At 52.5% G+C, this 21,684-nt stretch overlaps 1 protein-coding gene and 1 non-coding gene across 3 annotated transcripts in view; both read left to right on the top strand.

The window, feature by feature from the left end:
• The window catches only part of SOX13 (SRY-box transcription factor 13), a 45,869-nt gene that overhangs the window by 20,793 nt on the left and 3,392 nt on the right, over positions 1–21,684 (top strand). Inside the window, exons 2-10 of one of the 2 annotated variants that reach the window (XM_007523154.3) lie at positions 17,169–17,367; positions 18,574–18,685; positions 18,759–18,845; positions 19,547–19,719; positions 20,015–20,083; positions 20,328–20,442; positions 20,767–20,852; positions 21,072–21,234; positions 21,570–21,679. In XM_007523154.3, the coding sequence (XP_007523216.1) occupies positions 17,170–17,367; positions 18,574–18,685; positions 18,759–18,845; positions 19,547–19,719; positions 20,015–20,083; positions 20,328–20,442; positions 20,767–20,852; positions 21,072–21,234; positions 21,570–21,679 (1,113 nt within the window). In that variant the 5' untranslated portion in view covers position 17,169. The remainder of the gene's footprint in view (positions 1–17,168; positions 17,368–18,573; positions 18,686–18,758; positions 18,846–19,546; positions 19,720–20,014; positions 20,084–20,327; positions 20,443–20,766; positions 20,853–21,071; positions 21,235–21,569; positions 21,680–21,684) is intronic. The other variant, XM_016188166.2, reaches the window with a different exon arrangement.
• Positions 16,143–16,272, top strand: LOC132534803 (small nucleolar RNA SNORA3/SNORA45 family). Its single transcript, XR_009546501.1, has one exon. It is a non-coding gene; the product is annotated as a small nucleolar RNA SNORA3/SNORA45 family (small nucleolar RNA).

Raw genomic sequence — 21,684 nt, forward strand, 5'->3', positions numbered from 1 at the left:
GAAGGGGCCTCTGGGGTGCCATTTATTAGGAGTTTTCCATTCTCCATCTATATGCTCTGTGTGGTAAAGCATACACAACACAGTCACCATTTGGACCATGGCTCTTTTATTATTGAAAATAATTGTATTGGGGGTCGGGCGGTAATGCAGCGGGTTAAGCTCACTCACGTGGTGCAAACACAAGGACCAGTGTAAGGATCCGGGTTCGAGCCCCCGGCTCTCCACCTGCAGGGGAGTCGCTTCACAGGCAGTGAAGCAGGTCTGCAGGTGTTTGTCTTTCTCTCCCCCCTCTGTCTTCCCCTCCTCTGTCGATTTCTCTCTGTCCTATCCAACAACGAATGCCATCATCAACAATAATAACCACAACAAGGCTACAACAACAAGGGCAATAAAGAGGGGGAACAAATGGCCTCTAGGAGCAGTGGATTCATGGTGCAGGCACTGAGCCCCAGCAATAACCCTGGAGGCAAAAAAAATTGTATTTATTTATTTTGGATAGAGATAGAAATTGAGAGGGTTGAGGGAAACAGAGACAGGCACCTGCAGCACTGTTTTACCACTCGTGAAGCTTTCCCCCTTCAGGTAATTAACATGTGTTCCATGAGGTGTGCCCTGGACCATGATGCTTCTGTTTATTAATTTTGATAGGACAAGAGAAATTGAGAGGGGGAAGGGAGATATATACAGATAAAGATAAAGATAGAGAGACACCTATAGACCTGCTTCATCGCTAGAGAAGCTTCCCCCCTGCAGGTGGGGCCCGGGAACTTAATCCAGGTCTTTGTCCATGATAAAGTCAACCAGCTGTGCCATTCAGACCACGCTGAAGTGCCTGGCTCGGGGCAGTAAGTCTACATCTACAGTGAACTCCTCACCACTGTCCTCCAGAGCTTCACATCACCCCATACTGTTAAACAGTAATTCCCACTTTGTCTTTTCTCTCAGCCTGGTCACCTCTGTTCTACTTACCATCTCTATGAATTTAACTGTTCCAGTACTTTGTAAGTGGGGTCCATCATGACATTAAATGATTACACACACACACACACACACACACACACACACACACACACACACACATTCCCTTTTGTTGCCTTGTTGTTTTATTGTTGTAGTTATTGATGTCGTCGTTGTTGGACAGGATAGAGAGAAATGGAGAGAGGAGGAGAGAAAGATAGACGCCTGCAGACCTGCTTCACCATTTGTGAAGCGACTCCCGTGCAGGTGGGGAGCCGGGGGCTCAAATTTATATCTGGCATGATTCACTTAGCACAGCGCATGATGCTTGTCAGAATTTCCATTTTTGTTCCCTTTTTTTTTTTTTGAATTTTTATTTAAAAAATTACTTTAAAAAATTTCTTGGGAGTTGGAGGTAGCGCAGCGGGTTAAGTGCACATGGTGTGGAAGTGCAAGGACCGGTGTAAGGATCCCGGTTCAAGCCCCCGGCTCCCCACCTGCAGGGGAGTCGCTTCACAAGCGGTGAAGCAAGTCTGCAGGTGTCTGTCTTTCTCTCCCCCTCTTTGTCTTCCCCTTCTCTCTCCATTTCTGTCTGTCCTATCCAACAACAACGACATCAATAACAATAATAACTACAACAATAAAACAACAAGGGCAACAAAAGGAAATAAATTAAAATAATAAATTCTTTAATGGGGGATAATTTCCCCCCCTTCTCCTTGGGGCTTTACCACACCAGGTCGACTTTTCTAGATACAGAGAGAGGAAAAGACACCACAGCACCAAAGCTTCCTCCAGTGTGGTGTGGGCTGGACTCACGCCTGGGTTGCACACGTGACAAAGCAGGCACACTGTCTAGGGGAGCTATTTTCCTGTCTGCATCTGGTGGGGGGTGCCTGTGTCTGTCTCTCCTTCTCAGAAATGTGTCTGCTGTGGAGGGTGAATGGATAGAATGGGTCCATCCTCCACGGACTCTGGGGTTGTTTCTGGCTATTGTGAACAGTGCACATGGGTGTACGAGTGTTTCTTCAAGACCCTGTTTTTAGTTGTTCTGGGAAATAGCTCAGCTGGTAGAGTGCTGGACCTGCCTGCCTGTCTTGCCCACCTGGTTCAATCCCTGGCACTTCGTGTGGCCCAGTGGTGCTCTGGCTTCTCTGTCTCATATGAAATAAATAAAAATGAGTCTCGGGCCACTGCAGTTGCTTGACTGAATGATGTGCTGCTTTGCTGTGTGTGACCCAGGTTCAAGCCCAGCCTCACCACACTGAAGGAAGTGTTGGTTACACCTCTCTCTCTCTCTCTCTCTCCCCCCCTTCTCTCCTTCTCTGTGTCTATCTTAAAAAAATATATCTTAAAACATCATGGGGGAGGGGGACGCTAAGGAACTAGCACAGTAGTTCTGCAAAAAGACTTTCAAGTCTGAGGCTCCAAAGGTCCTAAGTTTGATCCCTAACACCATCATCACCACCTAGAATTGAGCAGTGCTCTGGTTAAAAAAAAAAAAAAAATTGGAGCTCATATACCGAGAAGTGGAATTGCTGGGCTATACGGTTATTTATTTATTGCATCTATCATATTTTTATTTTTAAAATTATTTTTATTTATTGGATAGAGACAGCCAGAAATCGAGAGGGTAGGGGGAGAGAGATAGAGAGAGAGAGGCAGAGAGACACCCGCAGCACTGCCTCACCACTTGCAAAGCTTTCCCCCTGCAAGTAGGGACCAGGGGTTCGAACCCAGGTCTTTGCACATTGTAACATGTGTGCCACCACCCAGCCCCTCTCTATTATATTCTTTTCATTTCTTTCTTTCTTTCTTTCTTTTTTTTTTTCCAGAGCACTAAACAGCTCTGGCTTATGATGGTGCGGGGGACTGAACCTGGGACTTTGGAGCCACAGGCATGAGAATCTCTTTGCATAACCGTTACGCTATTTTTTATTATATTATTTTCAACAGCAGCTGTGCCAGTTTACATTCCCAGCAGTAACTGTCCCTATCCTTGCCAACACTTTTCTTCCTGTAATAGCCATTGTGGGCCTCATGGGGTATCTTTTCGTAACTCCTCCATCTCTTGAGAGCGAGTAAAGACTTGGGACTTGCCAAACTGTGCCCCCAGTACCCACGGGGCGGGGGGGCTTCATGACCAGTGCCGAAGGTATCTTTCTCTCCCCCTTTCTCTTTTTTTTTTTTTTTTAAATTATTTCTTTATTGGGGAATTAATGTTTTACATTCAACAGTAAATACCCCCTTTCTCTTTGTTGCTCTCAGTCTCTATAGGAAAGGAAAGGGTTCCGTAATAAGAAATACAAAGAACGGAGGCGTCTCAGGCATCACATCTGTAAAGTGAGTAAGGGGCCTCCGTTGAGGGGAGGATATGTGACTGTAAATGATTTTATAAAGATTTTTTTTTTTTTTTTTACCCAGGCTTGTCCCTGAGGCTCAGGAATTCATGACTCCACTCCCAGTGGCCTCTTTTTTTTTTTTTTTTTTAATAGAAGATGCAAGGCAGAGGAGGAAAGGAAAGGAAAGGAGAGGTACTATACACCATTTCAGAGCTGAAGAGCTCAGGGACTTTCTCCCCTCAGGTGCTGTCATGTGCTGGTCTGGGGCTCCTGGCCCGCAGTAGCATAGGCCTTCCTGCAGGGAGTCCTTCCTGCCGTGCTGCTAGGTATATAGAGAAGCACCCCAACTTGGTGGGGATCTCCACGTGGGGAAGAGAGATGTGCCGGCAGCATGCCTGCTTGTTATCATCAGTCACTTCTGGATTTGTGGGACCTCGGTGGCTTTTAAATGGTTTTCTTCTGTCTTGTACTAAGCTTCGAGTGCTTTCAACAATGAATACACCTCACTTTCCTGTTCAGAAAAGGTGAGCGGACAGTAAGAGTGACTGCAACCACTTGTACCAGCAGTGCGGGTCTGTGGAGGGCACAGGGATGAGAGTTGGGGGGGTACGGGGGGTGTGTGGAGGGGAGAGGGCACAGGGATGGGAGTTGGGGGGTACGGGGGGTGTGTGGAGGGGAGAGAGGGCACAGGGATGAGAGTCGGGGGGTATGGGGGGTGTGTGGAGGGGAGAGAGGGCACAGGGATGAGAGTCGGGGGTATGGGGGGTGTGTGGAGGGGAGAGAGGGCACAGGGATGAGAGTCGGGGGGTATGGGGGGTGTGTGGAGGGGAGAGAGGGCACAGGGATGAGAGTCGGGGGGTATGGGGGGTGTGTGGAGGGGGAGAGAGGGCACAGGGATGAGAGTCGGGGGGTATGGGGGGTGTGTGGAGGGGAGAGAGGGCACAGGGATGAGAGTCGGGGGGGTATGGGGGGTGTGTGGAGGAGAGAGGGCACAGGGATGAGAGTCGGGGGGGTATGGGGGTGTGTGGAGGGGATAGGACACAGGGATGAGAGTCGGGGGGTATGGGGGGTGTGTGGAGGGGAGAGGGCACAGGGATGAGAGTCGGGGGGTATGGGGGGTGTGTGGAGGGGAGAGGGCACAGGGATGAGAGTCGGGGGGTATGGGGGGTGTGTGGAGGGGAGAGGGCACAGGGATGAGAGTCGGGGGGTATGGGGGGTGTGTGGAGGGGAGAGGGCACAGGGATGAGAGTCGGGGGGTATGGGGGGTGTGTGGAGGGGAGAGAGGGCACAGGGATGAGAGTCGGGGGGGTATGGGGGGTGTGTGGAGGAGAGAGGGCACAGGGATGAGAGTCGGGGGGGTATGGGGGGTGTGTGGAGGGAGAGAGGGCACAGGGATGAGAGTTGGGGGGGTATGGGGGGTATGTGGAGGGAGAGAGGGCACAGGGATGAGAGTTGGGGGGGTATGGGGGATGTGTGGAGGGGAGAGGGCACAGGGATGAGAGTTGGGGGGGTATGGGGGGTGTGTGGAGGGGAGAGAGCTCTTGCACATGGCAGCATGTGTGCTCAACCGGGCAACCCACCACTCGACCCAGAGACTAAGCCATTTCAACAGAGCTTAGCTGGCAGAGAGTGAGTGCCAGCTATAGCCAGAGGATACACACCCATTTGTTTGTGACTGACATCTGCCAGCTCACCGGATCCTCCCAAGAGTCCCATTTAATTGGCAAATATTTTGAATGTTCTCATTATTATTTCACTATTATTAGTGTTTGGGCTCCAGCAGTCGAGTGCCCTCCAAGAATCGTTCCTCAGCCCCCACCCCGGGCTGTGCCTGGCTCTTCCCCTGGTGTGGAGGTGCCCCTGCTGCTGAGGGGAGGGAGGTCCCGGGGTGCAAGTCTGTGACTCTGGAGCTCGAATTATGGGCATGTGAGACGGCTGCTCTCTTCCCTCCTTGCTTCCCTCCTTCTTTGAAAAGGAGCCAAACCCAAGGGAAAACAATCACCCATAAATAAAGGGGCCCTGAAAATAACAGAAAGGGAGGCGAAATCTCGCTTTTGCTGCGGGCTTGGCTGCCGATGGGTTAGATAACGGAGAGACGAGGCGGCCTTTGTAGACAAAAAGGACGGGAACACTTTGTTCAGATCTGACCAAGAGCTGCTAAGCTGGGGTTCCGACGAGTGGGCTGGCTTTAGATGGGGGCGAGATGGTGACGATTAGGCTGACTTGAGTTGACGATTAGGCTGACTTGAGTTGACGATTAGGCTGACTTGAGTTGAGTGGTGGCCCACCCAGAACCTGCTGGGGGACAGATCTGAACAGCGTCCTCGGTCACCCCTTTCCTGAGCTGCCATCACTGCTGCTGTGTTGTTGGGGGTGGGTGGGGGGCTAGATGCTCAAATCACCTGAAAGCTCCAGCTCTTCAGGGTTTGGAGGAAAGGAGGAGTCTGAAGAGTGTTTGATGTTGGCTCTGCATATCCACCTCTGGGCCCCAGGCTGTGCTGCTATGGCTGCTGCCCTGCGAACGTTCTTGGGGGCTAGCACTTAGGCCGCCCCTGTCTCTCCTGTGGCAGTTGCCCATCTATTTGCTGACCCATCTCCCTGGGCCCTGCCTGGTGGCTGAGGCAGGAACAGAGAGCAAGGAACTCAGGAATGAATTAGAGGCCTTTCTTCAGCTTTGGGGTGGGAAGGGGGCGCCAGGATGCAGTGGGAGGTGCCCACTTAGAGAGAGAGCCCCCAGCTCCCGGATGTGTGGGGGCTGGTCTCTGAAGTGCCTTTAAGTGGGACCTTGGAAACACACACTGTTGGAGGCTGAGTGCCCGGGCTGCCCTTCCATTCATTCATTCATTCACTTATTCATTCACCCCCAACAACACCAAGTGCCAACCTGCTTTGTGCCAGGCACGATACTGAGTCTCCTGTACACAATGACTAATGAAAGAGTTCTCCAACAGCCATGAGAAGTAGGTGTCCTTAACTCCCTTTAGATAAAGAGCTCTAGGCATAAAGAGGTGATGTCTCTAGCATAACTTTGAGTGGCATAGACCTGAGCATCCCCCCACACACACCTTTCCACCTTTCATCCTCCACTCTGATCGGAATGCCCATCAAGTCAGTAGCTCCATGGCTTGTGCCAGACACTGGCCTGTGTGGGTTCTTTCTAGTCCTTGCAACCACACTGGTGTGCGTTAATGGCTCTACACCCACTATGTGCTTAGTACCTCCCTGAGCCCTTTGGAGGAGAAGGGGCCGCTGGCTTGGCCGGACAAGCATTGGCACAAGGCTGTGATTTCTTTCAGCCTGGTCTTGTGGTGTGGAGCCTAGCGCCTGATTCAGTGGAAGTGCCAACAGGGGGTGGGTGGGTGGGGAGAGATTCCAGGGTAGTTAGGGACCCCTTCCCCAATACTCAGACAATCCAAGTGGGGTTTAGAGATAGCACCCATGAGGGAGAGGCCTGCCAGGAGCAGATAGAGAAGGAAGGAGTGGGGTGACAGCCCAGTGGTGGGGCTTTAGGTTGTGGTGGGGGTAGGGGATTTTTTTTGACTTGAGCCCTGCAGGCATGGGGTGATCGTGGGGTTCAGCAGGCAGCTCCTTTCTCCTTCTTGCAAACACCGCATTCGGTCCTCCAGTAATTTTACAAGACAGTTAGGATTTGCTCCATTTTAGAGGTAGAGAAACAGGAACTGTCCTGTGGTCACATGCCTGGTAGTCTGTGGTGAGGCTGCTTTCCTCAGCCGAAACTCATGGCACTGCTGGGGACCCTGGGTGGGTGCCCTGCTCTGAGCATGAGGTGGAGGTTAGACAGAACCTCCCTGCTTTAGCTCTTTCTCTCCCTTCTCTCAGAACCACCAGGTTCTTTTGTTGTTGTTGTTAATTTTTAAAATATTTATTTATTTATTTTCCCTTTTGTTGCCCTTGTTGTTTTTCATTGTTGTTGTAGTTAGTTGTTGTTATTGATGTCATTGTTGTAGGACAGGACAGAGAGAAATGGAGAGAGGAGGGGAAGACAGAGAGGGGGAGAGAAAGATAGACACCTGCAGACCTGCTGCACCACCTGTGAAGCGACTCCCTGGCAGGTGGGGAGCCGGGGGCTCAAACCGGGATCCTTAAGCTGGCCCTTGCACTTTGCGCCACGTGCCCTTAACCCACTGCACTACCGCCCAGCTCCCACACCAGGTTCTTTAATAATAATGTACAAGCATCAGAATCACCATATGACGGTGCGGAGGTTTGAGAAGTTGAGCTTTTGGGGTCGGTGAAATAGCTCACTTGGGTAGTGCACTTTGCCAGGTACACAACCCAGCTTTGCTGCTGTGGACCCTTTCACTTTCTCTCTTCTGTATGGAGAGAGAGAGAGAGAGAGAGAGAGAGAGAGAGAGAGAGAGAGAGATTAAACCTTTGCTCTAGGTTTCTTTTCACTAATTCTTCCTGGGCCACCACTCAAGTCAAAAACAACTCAAATCCTGTCAGCAGTGAAGACAGTGGCAGATCTATCTTTGTTGGACCGGATCCTCTTATCTGGAGTGGAGGGAGAGTGGCCAGGGCATCAGGCGACATCGGTGTGGCCCGGGTTCCCCTGCCAGCCTGGTTGGGCCTTGGGGAGGAGGGGGGCAGCAGTTGGAGACCAGGGAATGAGTGGGGGCCCCCTCACTCAGCATCAGCGGCCAGGTAAGTACTCTGGAGGCTGCACAGTTCCTTCCTGCCTGCCCTGCCTTCTGCAAATGCTGAGGGCCACCTCCAGAAGGAAGCCTAGGATGGGGCCAGTGGGACCTGGCCCTGTTGCTCCTGCTCTGTGTCTGCAGAAGGCCACAAGGGACCAGGCTTGGCCCTGGCCACCTAGAGGCGAGGAACTAACCTGTGTGTGTGCATGGGGGCGTGGGTGAGGCAGAGAGCCAGAGACAGCATTAGGTGCTGGGCAGGGAGACCCCCAGGGGAGAGACTCCTGAAAATGCTGCTGCCCTCTTCTGGGTTTGCCCAGGGCAGTGGGCAACCTGCAATCCCTTTTTCCCCACAATCCCAAGGTGGGAGGAGCCTTGGTTGTCTCTGAGGTTTGGTGTCATGGGGAATTGTATCGGGGACCATTACAGCTTGTCTCTCAGGCTCCTTCCTAACCCTGTACCCTTGGGCTGGCAGGCCGGTTGAGGCAGCTGGCCCTGGCAGGCTCTGGTGCCCACAGTTCCCCAAGGCTGTTTGGCACCTCTGCTCTACCAAGTGACCCCTGTCTAAGTTAGCCTAGGATCATCTCAGGCATAGGGCCGTTCACTGTGACACCTCCTGAGCTGGGCTAGATCCTGCCAGCCCGCACCCTAGGCCCTGTACCCCCAGAGCACCAAGGACCCACAGAAGTGGGAGAGGGTGAGGGGCCTGTCTCAGGAAAACTGTGTCCCCAGCCCACAGCTGCCCTGCTCCCAACTCAGAGTAAACAGCAGAGATAGGATCGGGCGTAGCCAGGAAGGGTGGCAGGGTGCGGCCCAGGAGAAGAATAGCAGGATGTGGCACTGGGGCACCATTCTGGGCACCCACGCCTTGGGCTATTGTTTAAGGCTGCCCGAGGCTCTCAACTCTCTGGGGCCTGGAAAGGAAGTGACATTCCCCTGGATTCAGGCCCTACCTCCCACCTCCAGCCCCTTGGGGCCACCCCCCCATGCCCAGGCATGCCAGGACCTGGGGGTTTGGTGTGTGCCTGTTCACCCCCGGGGAGGGTCTGCTGGCTGTTCAGTCTGCTTTCCTGTGCCCCAGGCTGAGTCATGCTCGGATGACTGGGATTTATCTCTAACTTTATCTGCATTTAGACTGAGGGGGGGCAGGGGGCTGTCATGGGGAGAAGGAGGGGCTGAAAATGAAAACTCCTTTGATTCCCATCCAGCTGTGCGGGTGGGTCAGCTGGTTGATGGGGGAGAGGAAGTGACTGGTGATTTGTTTGGGGCAGAAAGGGGCTCAATGTCTGTGGGGGGCTGGGGGTTGGAGGTCAGAAGGGTCTGGAGAGGGCTGGGCATGGGGAGGAGTGAAGGAAGATCCAGCCCCTGCAGGCTGCTTTGTCACTGCGTCCCCACTCAGGGCAGGGCTTCTCTGTGCCCGATCTTGGCACTGGACTGGGGCCGAGGCCTCACAGCCTCCATCCAGTTCAGAGACTCAGGACTCTGGGCCTTCCAGAGTGACGATGCTCAGTGCCCGCACCTGCTAGGGGCCGTCACCTCTTCTCCAAGCTCAGGTGAGCTGGGCAGAGTAGGGCCTGTGTGTTGAGAAGGTGGTTTCTGGAAGGGAGGGAAGGGGAGGGTAGAGCAGAGGTGCTGTTCTGAGTCCTAGCTGAAGAAGTACAGATTGAACTTGGCCTCTCTGGGCCTCAGTGTCTTCATACACAGACTGGTGAGAAGGAGGTGCTTGGGGACCAGAAGCACTTCACTCAGTGGGAGCCCTCAGTGGGCAGATGTCCTGGAGGCTCATGGCCTTTGATGCCAGGTCAAGGACCAGGTTGCCCATTGCTTCTTCCCCTGTATGTCCAGCATCTTTGGCTTGGGGTGTGTGTGTGTGTGTGTGTGCGTGCCCCTGTGTGCATGTCTGCTGACCTTCAGACCTGAAAAGCCATGTGAGCTGTGCAGTTTGGAGTGCAGAAGCCAGAGGGAGCAGAGCAATGTCAGTGCTTCTTACCCCCTTCCTTTCCAAATAGACTGCGGAGAAGACTGCAGTTGGGGTTTTGAGTCCCCAAAGTACAGGAACCACTTCTTATTCTCCACGGGTCACAAAAGCAAATGCCCTTGCTTTGCTGCTGAGGCATTTAGGTCACTTGCATTCATCCCCCACCCCTCCTTTTTTTTTTTTTTACTTACGAGAGGAAGGGAAGATAGAAAGAGACAGAGACGGAGTTGGGCGGTAGCACAGCGGGTTAAGCGGCCGGCATAAGTACCCCGGTTCAAGCCCCCGGCTCCCCACCTGCGGGGAGTCGCTTCACAGGCGGTGAAGCAGGTCTGCAGGTGTCTATCTTTCTCTCCTCTCTCTGTCTTCCCCTCTTCTCTCCATTTCTCTCTGTCCTATCCAACAACGACATCAATAACAACAATAACTACAACAATAAAAAACAACAAGGGCAACAAGAGGGGAAAATAAATAAATATATATAAAAAAAGACAGACACACCTACAGCACTGCTCTGCCACTTGTGAAGCCTCCTCCCTGCAAGCACTTGATGCCTGGTCCTTACACTCGTGTGTACCCACCCAGTCCCACTTTCAATCTTTGTTTCCCTTTCCTCCCCGGATTCATGTAGGATGGAAGAGCACGTATGGTTACACAAAGAGACTTCCATGCCTGAGGCTCCAAAATCCCAGGTTCAATCCCTTGCACCACCATAAGCCAGAGCTGAGCAGTGCTCTGATATATATCAGAAAAGAGGCAGAACCAGAGCATCACTCTTGACATATGTGATCTGATGCCAGAGATTGAATTCAGGACCACATGCTTGAGGGCCGGCACTTTATCCCCGATGATGACTGGGTGAAGTCAGTGGGGGTATGGGAGCCACAGAGTAGAGACCGAGTCTGTCTAATAAGCCGTAGCGGCTGCCACACATTCCACTTCCAGGTCTGCCTGCACCGTGCTGCTCAACCTTGTTAGGTCTTTGTGTTATCCTGTGCACATCCACCAAGTTTATGTTGTGTTCCAGCCTCTGCGCTAGACACTGAGTGAGAGCAGGTGTATTTCCACAGGGCCCAATGTAAGGGTGGGTGGTTTCGCAGCTACTGGGTCAGCAAGATATAAATGAAGCATGTTTTTGGCTGGGGGAGATAGCATAATGGCTATGCAAGAAGACTTTTGTGCCTAAGGCACCAGAGGCTCCCAGTTCAATTCCCAGTGCCACCATAAGCCAGAACTGAACAGTGCTGTGGTAAAATAATAAATAAATAAATTCAGGAATCACAAAATAATAAATGAAGCATGTTTTGTTTTATTTTATTTTTTTTTAAATATTTATTTATTCCTTTTTGTTGCCCTTGTTGTGGTTATTATTGTTGTTGTTGATGTAGTTCGTTGTTGAATAGGACAGAGAGAAATGGAGAGAGGAGGGGAAGACAGAGAGGGGGAGAGAAAGATAGACACCTGCAGACCTGCTTGTGAAGCAACTCCCTTGCAGGTGGGGAGCCGGGGGCTCGAACCAGGATCCTTGCGCTTTGCGCCACGTGCACTTAACCCGCTGCGCTACCACCCGACTCCATATATATATATATATATATATATATATATATATATATATATATATATATATATATTTTTTTTTTTTTTTTTAAAAAGATTTTAAAGAACCAGACATCACTCTGGTACATGTGCTACCAAAGATTGAACTTAGGACCTCATGCTAGAGAGTCCAATGCCCCATCCACTGCGCCACCGCCTGGACCACGAAATGAAGCATGTTTTAAAGGTAGTATGACAACCAACTTCATTAAGTGCTTTTTCCCTTTTTTAAATTATGAGAGAGAAGCAGAGCATCACTCTTTACACATGTGATGCCAGGAATTGAACTTGGGACCTCAAGCTTACTCAGGGAGGGCAGTGACTTCCCCTGCCTGGTGGTCATAGCCAAGGAGGCCGGCAACTGAGAAGTGCATCTCTCAAGAAGTTGCAGTGCCAGGCTGAAGACCCTGAAGATGCTAGCTCACCAACAGACAAGCCAAGGGGAGCCCACGGTTATAAGAAATACTTTCACGGTCAAAACTTTGATGTCCCAGGGCCACTGTAAGTTAGTGCTGAGTGGTGCTCTCCTGTGCCCTGTATCTTTCCCTCTGTATCTTTCACATTAAAATATTTAAAATAAAAATGAACCAAGGGGGGCCTGGCTAGAAAAGGAAGTAGTGATGTGGGGTCTCTTCCAAGTGGAGTGTCCTAGCCGAAGGAGCAGAACTTGGGACACGCACAGACTCACAGCTTTGGGAGGTTTAACAACCTGGATCCAATTTCCTGTCTAGCCAGCAGCTGACTTGTGTGACCTAGAGCAAGTTCATTAACTGAGTCTCCATCTCCTCGTGCAAATAATGGGTAAAATAACCCACCGCTATCTCTTCAGTAATTGTGAAGATGAACTGAGACAGGGCGAGCACTTGTTAAGCTATCTCTGGGCTGGGATGCCCCTGGAAGTTGAGCACAAAATCTCTGGAGTTAGACAGTCAGAAGATGTACCTGTTTCATGGCACCTCGATCTTAGCCTTATAAATACTTATCAAGCTGCCCCAGGAAGTGGTGGAGTGGATAAAGCATTGGGGCCCTCAAGCTTGAGGTCCCAAGTTCAATTCCTGGCATCACATGTGTAAAGAGTGATGCTCTGCTTCTCTCTCATAATTTAAAAAAGGGAAAAAGGGGAGAGGAGGATGAAAGAAATATCCAAGGACCCAATCCTTAAAAGATGAAGCCAGGGATCAGGTGGTGGTGTGCTTGGTTGAGCAGGTTGCAAGGACTTGGGTTTAAGCCCCCACCTACAGGGAGGAAGCTTCATGAGTGCTGAGGCAGTGCTGCAGGTCTCTCTCTCTCTCTCTCTCTGCCTCCAGGGTTATCACTGGGACTTGGTACCTACACTACAAATCCAGTTTTCCTGGTGACAATTGCCCCCTTAACCCCCCATTTTCATTCATTAGGACAGAGAACTTGAGAGGGGGAGGGAAGATTGGGAGAGAGAAAGACAGACACCTGTAGACCTGCTTCACTGTTTGTGAAGTGCCCCGCTGCAGGTGGGGAGCTAAGGCTCGAACCTGGGTGTCCACGGCCCTCTCTCTCTCCTTCTGACAGAGATTTCTCTCTGTGCAATAAATAAAAATAATAAATATGTTGGGGGTCAGGCAGTAGCACAGCAGGTTAAGTGCTCATGCACAAAGTGCAAGGACCGGCATAAGGATCCCGGTTCAAGGCCCCAGCTCCCCACCTACAGGGGGTCACTTCATGGATGGGCAGTGAGTAAGTCTGCTGGTGTCTATCTTTCTCCCTCCCTCTCCTCCACTCTCGATTTCTCTCTATTCTATCCAACAACAACAATAATGACAACAACAAGGGCAACAAAATGGGAAAAATGGCCTCCAGGAGCAGTAGTGCGGGCACAGAGCCCCAGCAGTAACCCTGGCGGCAGTAAATAAATAAATATGTTTAAAAAAAAGATGGGTCCAGGAAGGCACCAATGGGCCCACGCTGTAGCTTCTCCCAGCAGCAAATGTGCCCCAGGGTGCCCAGCCAGTGCCCATGTGTGTAGGAGAGCCAAGCAGCTACCCATGGGGATGGAGGGGCCCTTCTGTGGGCAGTTGGACCTGGCTGTCCTGTGTGGTAGGCACCACGCCCTAGTGAACAGACAGACGCCTCCAAACCAGCTCGGAGGTCCCCAGAGCCATTTTCTCAGTTAGTGGGCGCTGTGCCAGAGTTCCAGGGTAAGCTGTGGGAGCTCTGGGGAGGCAGGCTCCCCAGTGTCAAGTGCCCCCAGCCTAGGGTGTGTGTGTGGAGGGGGTTGAGGTGCTGGTTTCTCCTCATGGGTAGGAAAGGTGACAGGAGCTCCAAGATAGATGTCCCCGTACCCTGGCAGCATCGTACCCTGGCAGCATCGTCCAGGGGCAGATGTGAGCCAACTGCCAGTAGCGCCAGTGAGTCTAAACAGACACAAGTGAGATTAATCTCAGGAATGTGCTCTGTTCAACACCCCGCAGCCAAAATAATTATAATTTCAGAACCTAATCAATAACCAGTCATTAATATAGATGGGTTTGTAGCCCATTGACCCAGCTGTCATCGTGTTTCTGTGTTGTGCTTGGAAGCCAGGTTTGGCGAGTGACTGGCCCCTCCTCTGCCACCACGTTCAACTGAGGGGCTGAAGGACAGGCCGGCCACATTCCCTTGGTGACTCTTTTCTGGCCAGGTGCCCTGCTGCTGCCCATGGCTCTCCAGAGGAGAAAGGGCTTAAGGTTGGAGCTAGAAGGGACAGAAAGGGGGACAGACCCCCGTAGGGTCCAGACCCAGGAGTGAGAATGACCCGGTGGCCGGCCCACGCCCGCAGTTCAGGCAATGGGTGTGGGGTGAGGCCCAGAGCTGGGCTGGGGATCAGAAGCCCCAGGCTCCCATTGTTCTCCTGTCACACTTCCTTTGGCTTTATTGCCTTTGTCCGACACCCTATTGTCTGGTTTCCTTTTGTCCCCCTTTCAGCCCAGCCGCCTTTTATTTCCCAGCCAGCCTGGTTGTTTTCATTTCTTTTGTCTGAAGTTCCTGAGAGGAAGGTTTTATTTTCAGCGGTTTGATTAATTCACAGCTTGAGCCCAGGGTTTGTTTGTTATGTAATTGCTGCCCTCAGCTTCAGGATAATACCCCTCCCTCCCACCAGTCCCCTCCCCCATGCCGACACCCACCCCCTCCCGTCCCTCCCCTCGCCTGGATGGGCTGAGCCACCACTTCCTGGATGCTCTCTGGCCACAGGGACAGAGCCCTGGCGGCTGTGCTGGGGGCTGCTGGCTTCCTCCTGGTCTTCTTAGTGCTGCTCTGTGGTGCCCTGCCCCTGGCGCTCACACCATCCTCCAGAGCCCCGGACTTTCCAGAGTGTTCTGGTTTGACCTGCAGGGGGCAGCATCTCTGACGCACCTTATTCAATGGAAGTGGCTACCCAGCTACCGTACTGGATTGGGGGGGGGGTGCTCTATATGGAGTCCACTGTGTACGACACAATCACAGCCACTCTTTGTGTGTTATAAGAAGTTTGTTTTTCCCCACTGTACAAATACTATATTGCATTGGCACTTTAACTTATAACTTAAGTTTTCTCCCTCCCCCTCAAACTCAAGTTGTGCACCTGGCAAAGCAGCTCACTATCCAAGTGAGCTATTTCAGCCGTCTTGAGGGATGTTTACACTATTTTTTTTGTCTTATTTGTTTCAGATTTTATGCAGTGAACCTTTAAAGATTTTTATTTAGCAGTTTAGTTATATATATATTTTTTTAATTTGAGTTTTCTTCTATTTGATAGGACAGGGAGAAATTGAGGGGCAGGGCAGAGTGAGTGAGAGAGAAGGACACCAGCACTGCTTCACCTATCATGAAGCATCTCCTCTGCAGGTGTGTGTGTGTTGGTGGGAGCAGGGGCTTGAACCCCGGTCCTTGCACATAGTGACATGTACTCTCAACAAGAGTGTGTGACTGGCTGGCCCCAGCAGTTTGCTTGTAGCTAATAATTTGTGTCCAGCTAGGCTGTACTAGAATCACCAGAAGAGCTTATTAAAACCACCCCTGGCCCCACCCACAAGACATTCTGATTTGTGGGGTGACTCATTTGCTTTACAAATGACCCCCAGGCCACACTGAGATTGGGACCTCCACCTCCTTGAACAGAGGGCTGGCAGATGCCACCTTGGAGTTGGCAGGTGCCAATGTAACTCTGAACACCATATGTGTGCCCACTCACAGATGTCACTAGACTGCCTGTTCTATAGATGAGAAAACAGAGCACTGGAGAGGTTCTCCTGAGTCTCACTCACAAAAGTGCCCTGTGGTTAGCTCAGTAGCCAAGGCAGGGCCTGTGGGTGCTTGGAACCTGCTGTTTGTCCCTGCTGGTGTTGTCTGAGTGACAGGGAAGGGAAGCAGGTGAGCCATGGACTCATGTGCTCTGTCCTGAGCTTGTGGTCACTCAGCTAGCATTGCTGTTAGGGGCAGTGGGCACACCAGGGAGGCACAGATGGATGGATGGGAGCAAACCGGACTTACAAAGACCTGCAGGGCCAGATGCTAATGGAAGCTCTAATTCCATCTTTTCCTCAATGCCTCTCATCCTTATTTTCCCACTTTCGGCTGATATGTGGATGCAGGAAATATTGCTTATAATGTAAGAAAATTTCCCTAGTCAAGACTAGAATCACGCTTGGGAACCACCTGTTGCCTTAGTGTGTGCGAGTCCTCAAAGAATAACTGCTGAGCTTATTCACTGGCCGTGACCTTGTTGGCATAGTAAGTCACCAGGTTAGTGGCATGTTAGATTGACTTATACTAAACATTACGTCCACTAGTTAGGGGTGGCTCTTTTTTTTTTAAAGTTATCTTTAAAAAAATTTTTTTTTTAATTATCTTTACAGATAGAGACAGGTAGAAATCGAGAGGGAAGAGGGTGATAGAGGGAGAGAGACAAAGAGACACCTGCAGCCCTGCTTCACCACTTGTGAAGCTTTCCCCCTGCAGGTGGGAACTAGGGGATCGAACCTGGGTCCTTGCGCATTGTAACATGTGCGCTCAATCAGGTGCGCCAACACCTGGCTCCGCTTTTTTTTTTTTTTTAAGGCAGGTTTAGAAAAGATTAGGCCCAACCTCTGGCACCATACCTGTTACCACCTTGTGACTTGTGGATTTATGCACTAGCCTAGGGAATATCTCTCTCTCTCTCTCCCTCTCTCTCCCTTTCTCTCTCTCTCTCTCTCTCTCTCTCTCCCTCTCTCTCCCTTTCTCTCTCTCTCTCTCTCTCTCTCTCCCTCTCTCCCTTTCTCTCTCTCTCTCTCTCTCTCTCTCTCTCGGAAGAGAATGCAATTAGTTTTATAACTTTGTCACCTTTACAGCTCATTTCCATTATAGCACTGTAGAAATTTACAACATTCAAAACCTATTGATAACAGTGTTGGCTTCAGATCACTTGGACACAACAAATTCTTACACCAACCCTGAGGCCCTGCAGTACGGCAGCCAGACGTCCCACCTACAGGGGCCTGATGAGTGGTGAAGCAGTGCTTCGTGTGCCTCTTCCTCTCTATCTCCCCTTTCCCTCCCGATTTTTGTTTCTATTCAATAAAATAAGAATGGATTACAAAAAGGAACAGATTGCATTCTGCGTGTCATGTGGGACTGGAGGGCTCCCTCGTCACTCTGTCCCTTCCCTTGCAGGATGTCCATGAGGAGCCCGGGCTCTTCCCAGCTGGCCCTGGATGGCGCTGGCACCATGGTGAACTGCAGCATCAAGGCAGAGGGGAGGAAGGAGCCTTACCAGGAAGCCCCACAGGGCCCGGTTGCTACAGCCGAACCCCAGCCCAGAGACCAAGCCTGGAGCCCCCAGGATGCTGCTGACTCCCAAGCTCCAGCCCAGGTCTGTCCAGCATTTCACCAGGGGTCAGTGGCCCCTAGGCTGGGACAGCCACCCCTAGGTGGGCGGGGAGGCTGGAGGAGGTGGGGCTCCAGCCAGGTGGAGCACACCCACTCCTGCACCCGCTGACCTGTGTGTGACCCAGCCCTTAGCTGGAGAGAGAGGATCAACAGTTCAGAGTTGGGCTTTAAGATAATCTGCTGGCCTTTCCCCAGGATTTGAGCAACTCTGCCTCCTTATCCAAGTCAGAGTTAAATCACTGGTGGGACAATACTGCTTTCCATCAGCTGAGCGCCAGGAGCTGGGAGGGCTCTGCAGCTCTTCAGGTTTTGTGGTTTCACCAAGAGAGGTGTCAAAGGAACATATTATTAGAAGGCAAATGCGGATGCTCAAGGAGTGTTTTAGGGCTCCAAGGAGGGGCCGAGCTGGGAAATACTGTGGGTACAGATAGAGAGGTCAGGGTGGTGATCAAGGAAGTCTTCCTGGAGGGGTAGGGCTGTAGAGAATGGAGAGGATTTAGATGAGGAGAGGAGCAGGGGTAGTGTCTCCGGAGTGGTGGGGCCCCTGGTGTGTGTGCCCTGCTGGCTGGAGCTGAGGCTGTATGGAGAGCAGTGGTTAATCCGTAGCTGGCATTTGGCCCCTGACTTTGCCTCAGCCGCATGCAAACACTGCCATGAGCCCCACATCAACCCCAGGGCAGGGCAGGGCAGGGCAGGGCAGGGCAGGGCAGGGCAGGGCAGGTCTTAGACTTTCATTTTCAGAAGAGTGAAGTCGGGTTCAGAGAAGTTCAGGGATCAAGTACCTGTGAGTCACCCAGCCTGAACTGAAACCCCTCAGCTCTCTTGCCTGCAAGCTTTGTTTCCTCTCCCTCTCCCCCACCCCCTCTCTCTGTTTCTTATTGCCACAAGGGTTATTGCTGAGGCCTGGTGCCTTCACAACAGATCCACCGCTTGTGGCAGCCGTATTCTGCGAGAGAGAGCGAGAGAAATTGAGAGGGAAGGGAGAGCAGCTGGGGTAACAGCTCAATTGGTAGAGCATCTGGCTTTCATGACTGAGGTTCCTGGTTCAGTCCCCAGCACAACATGTACCTGAGTGAGGTTCTGTCTTCCTCCTCTCTGCATCTCTGCATTCCCTCAAGGTGTACACTGGGTACTCAGCAGCTTTATGCCCTTCTCTGGGGTGACCTTGACATTTAATGTGTTTTCACAGGATCGCAGCTTCCCTGAGAGCAGTGGGTCCCCAGAACCCAAGAGACCAGGGGCGTCTGAAGTGGCGTCTGGAAGCCAGGAGAAGCTGGACTTCAACCGGAACTTAAAAGAAGGTGAGCTACCTGTGAGTGTGAGGGCCCGGCAGGTATGGATGGAGTGGCAGCCCTCAAAGTCTCTGTCTTACAGTCGTGCCAGCCATTGAGAAGCTGTTTTCCAGTGACTGGAAGGAGAGGTTTCTGGGAAGGAGCTCTGTGGAGACCAAAGATGTCAAAGGTGAAGCGTGTGTGGGCAGCAGGGCAGGGTCTGCAGGGTACTTCCTGGGCTCCCTGGTACCTTGGGTGCCACATCACTTCTTGCCAGGCCCTCAGGGGCAGCACTGTCCCTCACCCCAGAGGCCTGACCTCCTACTCACCCAGGCTCTGCTGCTCAGCCCTGAACAGGGGCCCGGAATATAGTAGCTGCTCAGTGAACGCCAGGTGGAGGGGTAGATGGGTTTTCTTTTCAGTGAGAAAAAGGCCAGAACACAGAGCTCAGCTCTGGCTTTTGGTTATATAGTGGATTAATCTGGGACTATATGCCTGCAAGTCCAGTGTTATCTCCCTTGGCCCCCTATTTTTTCCTTTCTTTTTCCTTTTTTGTAATTTGTAATTCGTAGTGGGTTACAGAATTGCAAGATTACAATGTAATCACTGCACCCACCACCAAGTTCTGGGTCCCCACCCTCCCAGCTCCCAAAGATAACCAGTATAGTTCTCACAGTGCCTTAGGAACAACTTATTTGCTTCCTTTCCTCTCCTTTCCTTTCCTCTCTCCTCTCCTTTCCTTTTTCTTTTTCTTTTTTGCAAGCTCATGCATATCAGCTCTCTAGACTCATATGAGTGAAAGCATCCAGTAGTCTTTCATCTCTTTATTTTCCTAAGCACAGTCATATCCAGTTGGACTAGATTTTCAATATGGCTGTTTCTGTGGAGCAGGGACCCAGGAGAGCCTGGCGGAGAAGGAGCTGCAGCTCCTGGTTATGATCCACCAGCTGTCCACCCTGCGCGACCAGCTCCTGACGGCCCACTCAGAGCAGAAGAACATGGCGGCCATGCTGTTCGAAAAGCAGCAGCAGCAGATGGAGCTGGCCCGGCAACAGCAGGAGCAGGTAGGCCCGGCGTGCTGTGCCGCCGTCTTCTCAGGTGCTCGGAGAGGAGCACCATGGGGAAAGTGGAGGTTGGGGGCAGGCAGGGCCTGTCACTCCTGAGCCTGTGGGGTGATGGCATGGAGCGGGGAGGGGCTCTGAGGGCCGGATGCTTCCTACCCACCTACCCCTCAAATAGAGCATGAACTCTGAGGCCTGGCTCTTGCCGCTTCTCTGCCCTGCTCTGGACATGCGGGAGCTCTGTGGGAGGTGGGCTCAGGCCTGATGTCCATGGCCCCTGTTGCCCGTTTCCCACCAGATCGCGAAGCAACAGCAGCAGCTCATTCAGCAGCAGCATAAGATCAACCTCCTTCAGCAGCAGATACAGGTAAACGGAGGCCCAAGATGGGCAGGTAGGGGCACCCTGGAAACTGCATGCTGACACCTGTCTGGAGAGTAAAGGGTGGACACACAGGCAGGACCCCAAAGGCAGGACCCCAAAGGCAAGGCTCATTTTAAGGGAAGACCCAGAGTATCTCTCTCCCCTTCTGGCACCCAAGATGCAAGGAGGTGAAGGGGAGGGATGTGAAGATGGGGCCCCAGAGGATCATACGGGCTTTCTTTACCCTCAGCAGGTCAACATGCCTTATGTCATGATCCCGGCCTTTCCCCCAAGCCACCAGCCTCTGCCCGTCGCCCCCGACTCCCAGCTGGCTCTGCCCATCCAGCCAATCCCCTGCAAACCTGGTGAGTGGGGCAGGGGAGAGGCCGGGGACCCTCTCCCCATTAATGTGTGTGGCCTTTCTGGGCCTGGGCACTGGCCTTCCTGAAATTCTCTGGGAGCAGAAGAGACAATACACCAAGAACTCTGGGTGCTGTGTAGTTGTGAGAGGGCCCAGCCAGTCTGGGTCTGGCCTCCCCAGCTCAGGAAGTGAACTGAGCTCAAAAGTGAACTGAGGTGGTCATGTCTCTCACACCCTTTCTCCTTTTGCCCAAACCCTGCCATGGGACACACACCATGTAATTGATCTGTGCTCATCCAGGCTTTTCTCCCTGCTACCCTTTCCACAGTAGAGTACCCACTGCAGCTGCTGCACAGCCCACCTGCCCCCGTGGTAAAGAGGCCAGGGGCACTGGCCCCCCACCACCCGCTGCAGGTACAGGGCTCCCACAAGGGGCTCCCCACCTTTTCCTGGGGGCTGTGGGGCCTTTCCCTCTTGTTCCTCTGCTTCCTGTCTTTTCCTGTCCTGTGTATGCTTGTCATCCCCCAGCCCCCACCCACCATGTCACCATGTGTTCCCTCTGTCTCTCAGTGGTGGTGTTGGTCCCTGGCCTTCCACCCTCTGACCTTCTGGGTCCCCCTCACTCCCCACCAGGAGCCCTCCCAGCCCCTGAACCTCACAGCCAAGCCCAAGGCTCCCGATCTGCCCAGCACCGCCAGCTCCCCCAGCCTGAAGCTAAGCAACTGTGGGCCCCGCCCCCCCAGCCACGGGGCTCCCACAAGGGACCTGCAGTCTAGTGCCCCCAACCTGCCTTTGGGTGAGTCCTGGCCTCAGCGCCCATCTCACTGGCTGCTCTGGGGGGTCGCGGCTTTTATAAAATGAGCTTAGGAGAGGTCTTTGCCCCTTTTGGCTTCAGCGCTATGTCTCAGGACACCCCCTTTCTCCTTCTGCCACACCTGCTGGCCCCCCAGCATCACAGTTCACCTGCACAGTCTCCGGGACTATTAGAGTTGCTGCACAGCAGCCCTGCAAATAGCGCCCCCTTGGGGTGTGCAGGGAGTGCTAAGTCTCGCCCTGGGGAGGAGGGGTGCTAACGCAGGTGACTCTCAAGGTGGCTCCCTCGTCAGCCATCCCCTCATCCCTGTCCCATAGGCTTCCTTGGTGAGGGGGACACCGTCACCAAGGCCATCCAGGACGCTCGACAGCTGCTGCACAGCCACAGCGGGGCCTTGGACAGCTCCCCCAGCACCCCCTTCCGCAAGGTGTG

This window comes from Erinaceus europaeus, chromosome 19 (genome assembly GCF_950295315.1).
Source record: "Erinaceus europaeus chromosome 19, mEriEur2.1, whole genome shotgun sequence".
NCBI lineage: Eukaryota > Metazoa > Chordata > Mammalia > Eulipotyphla > Erinaceidae > Erinaceus > Erinaceus europaeus.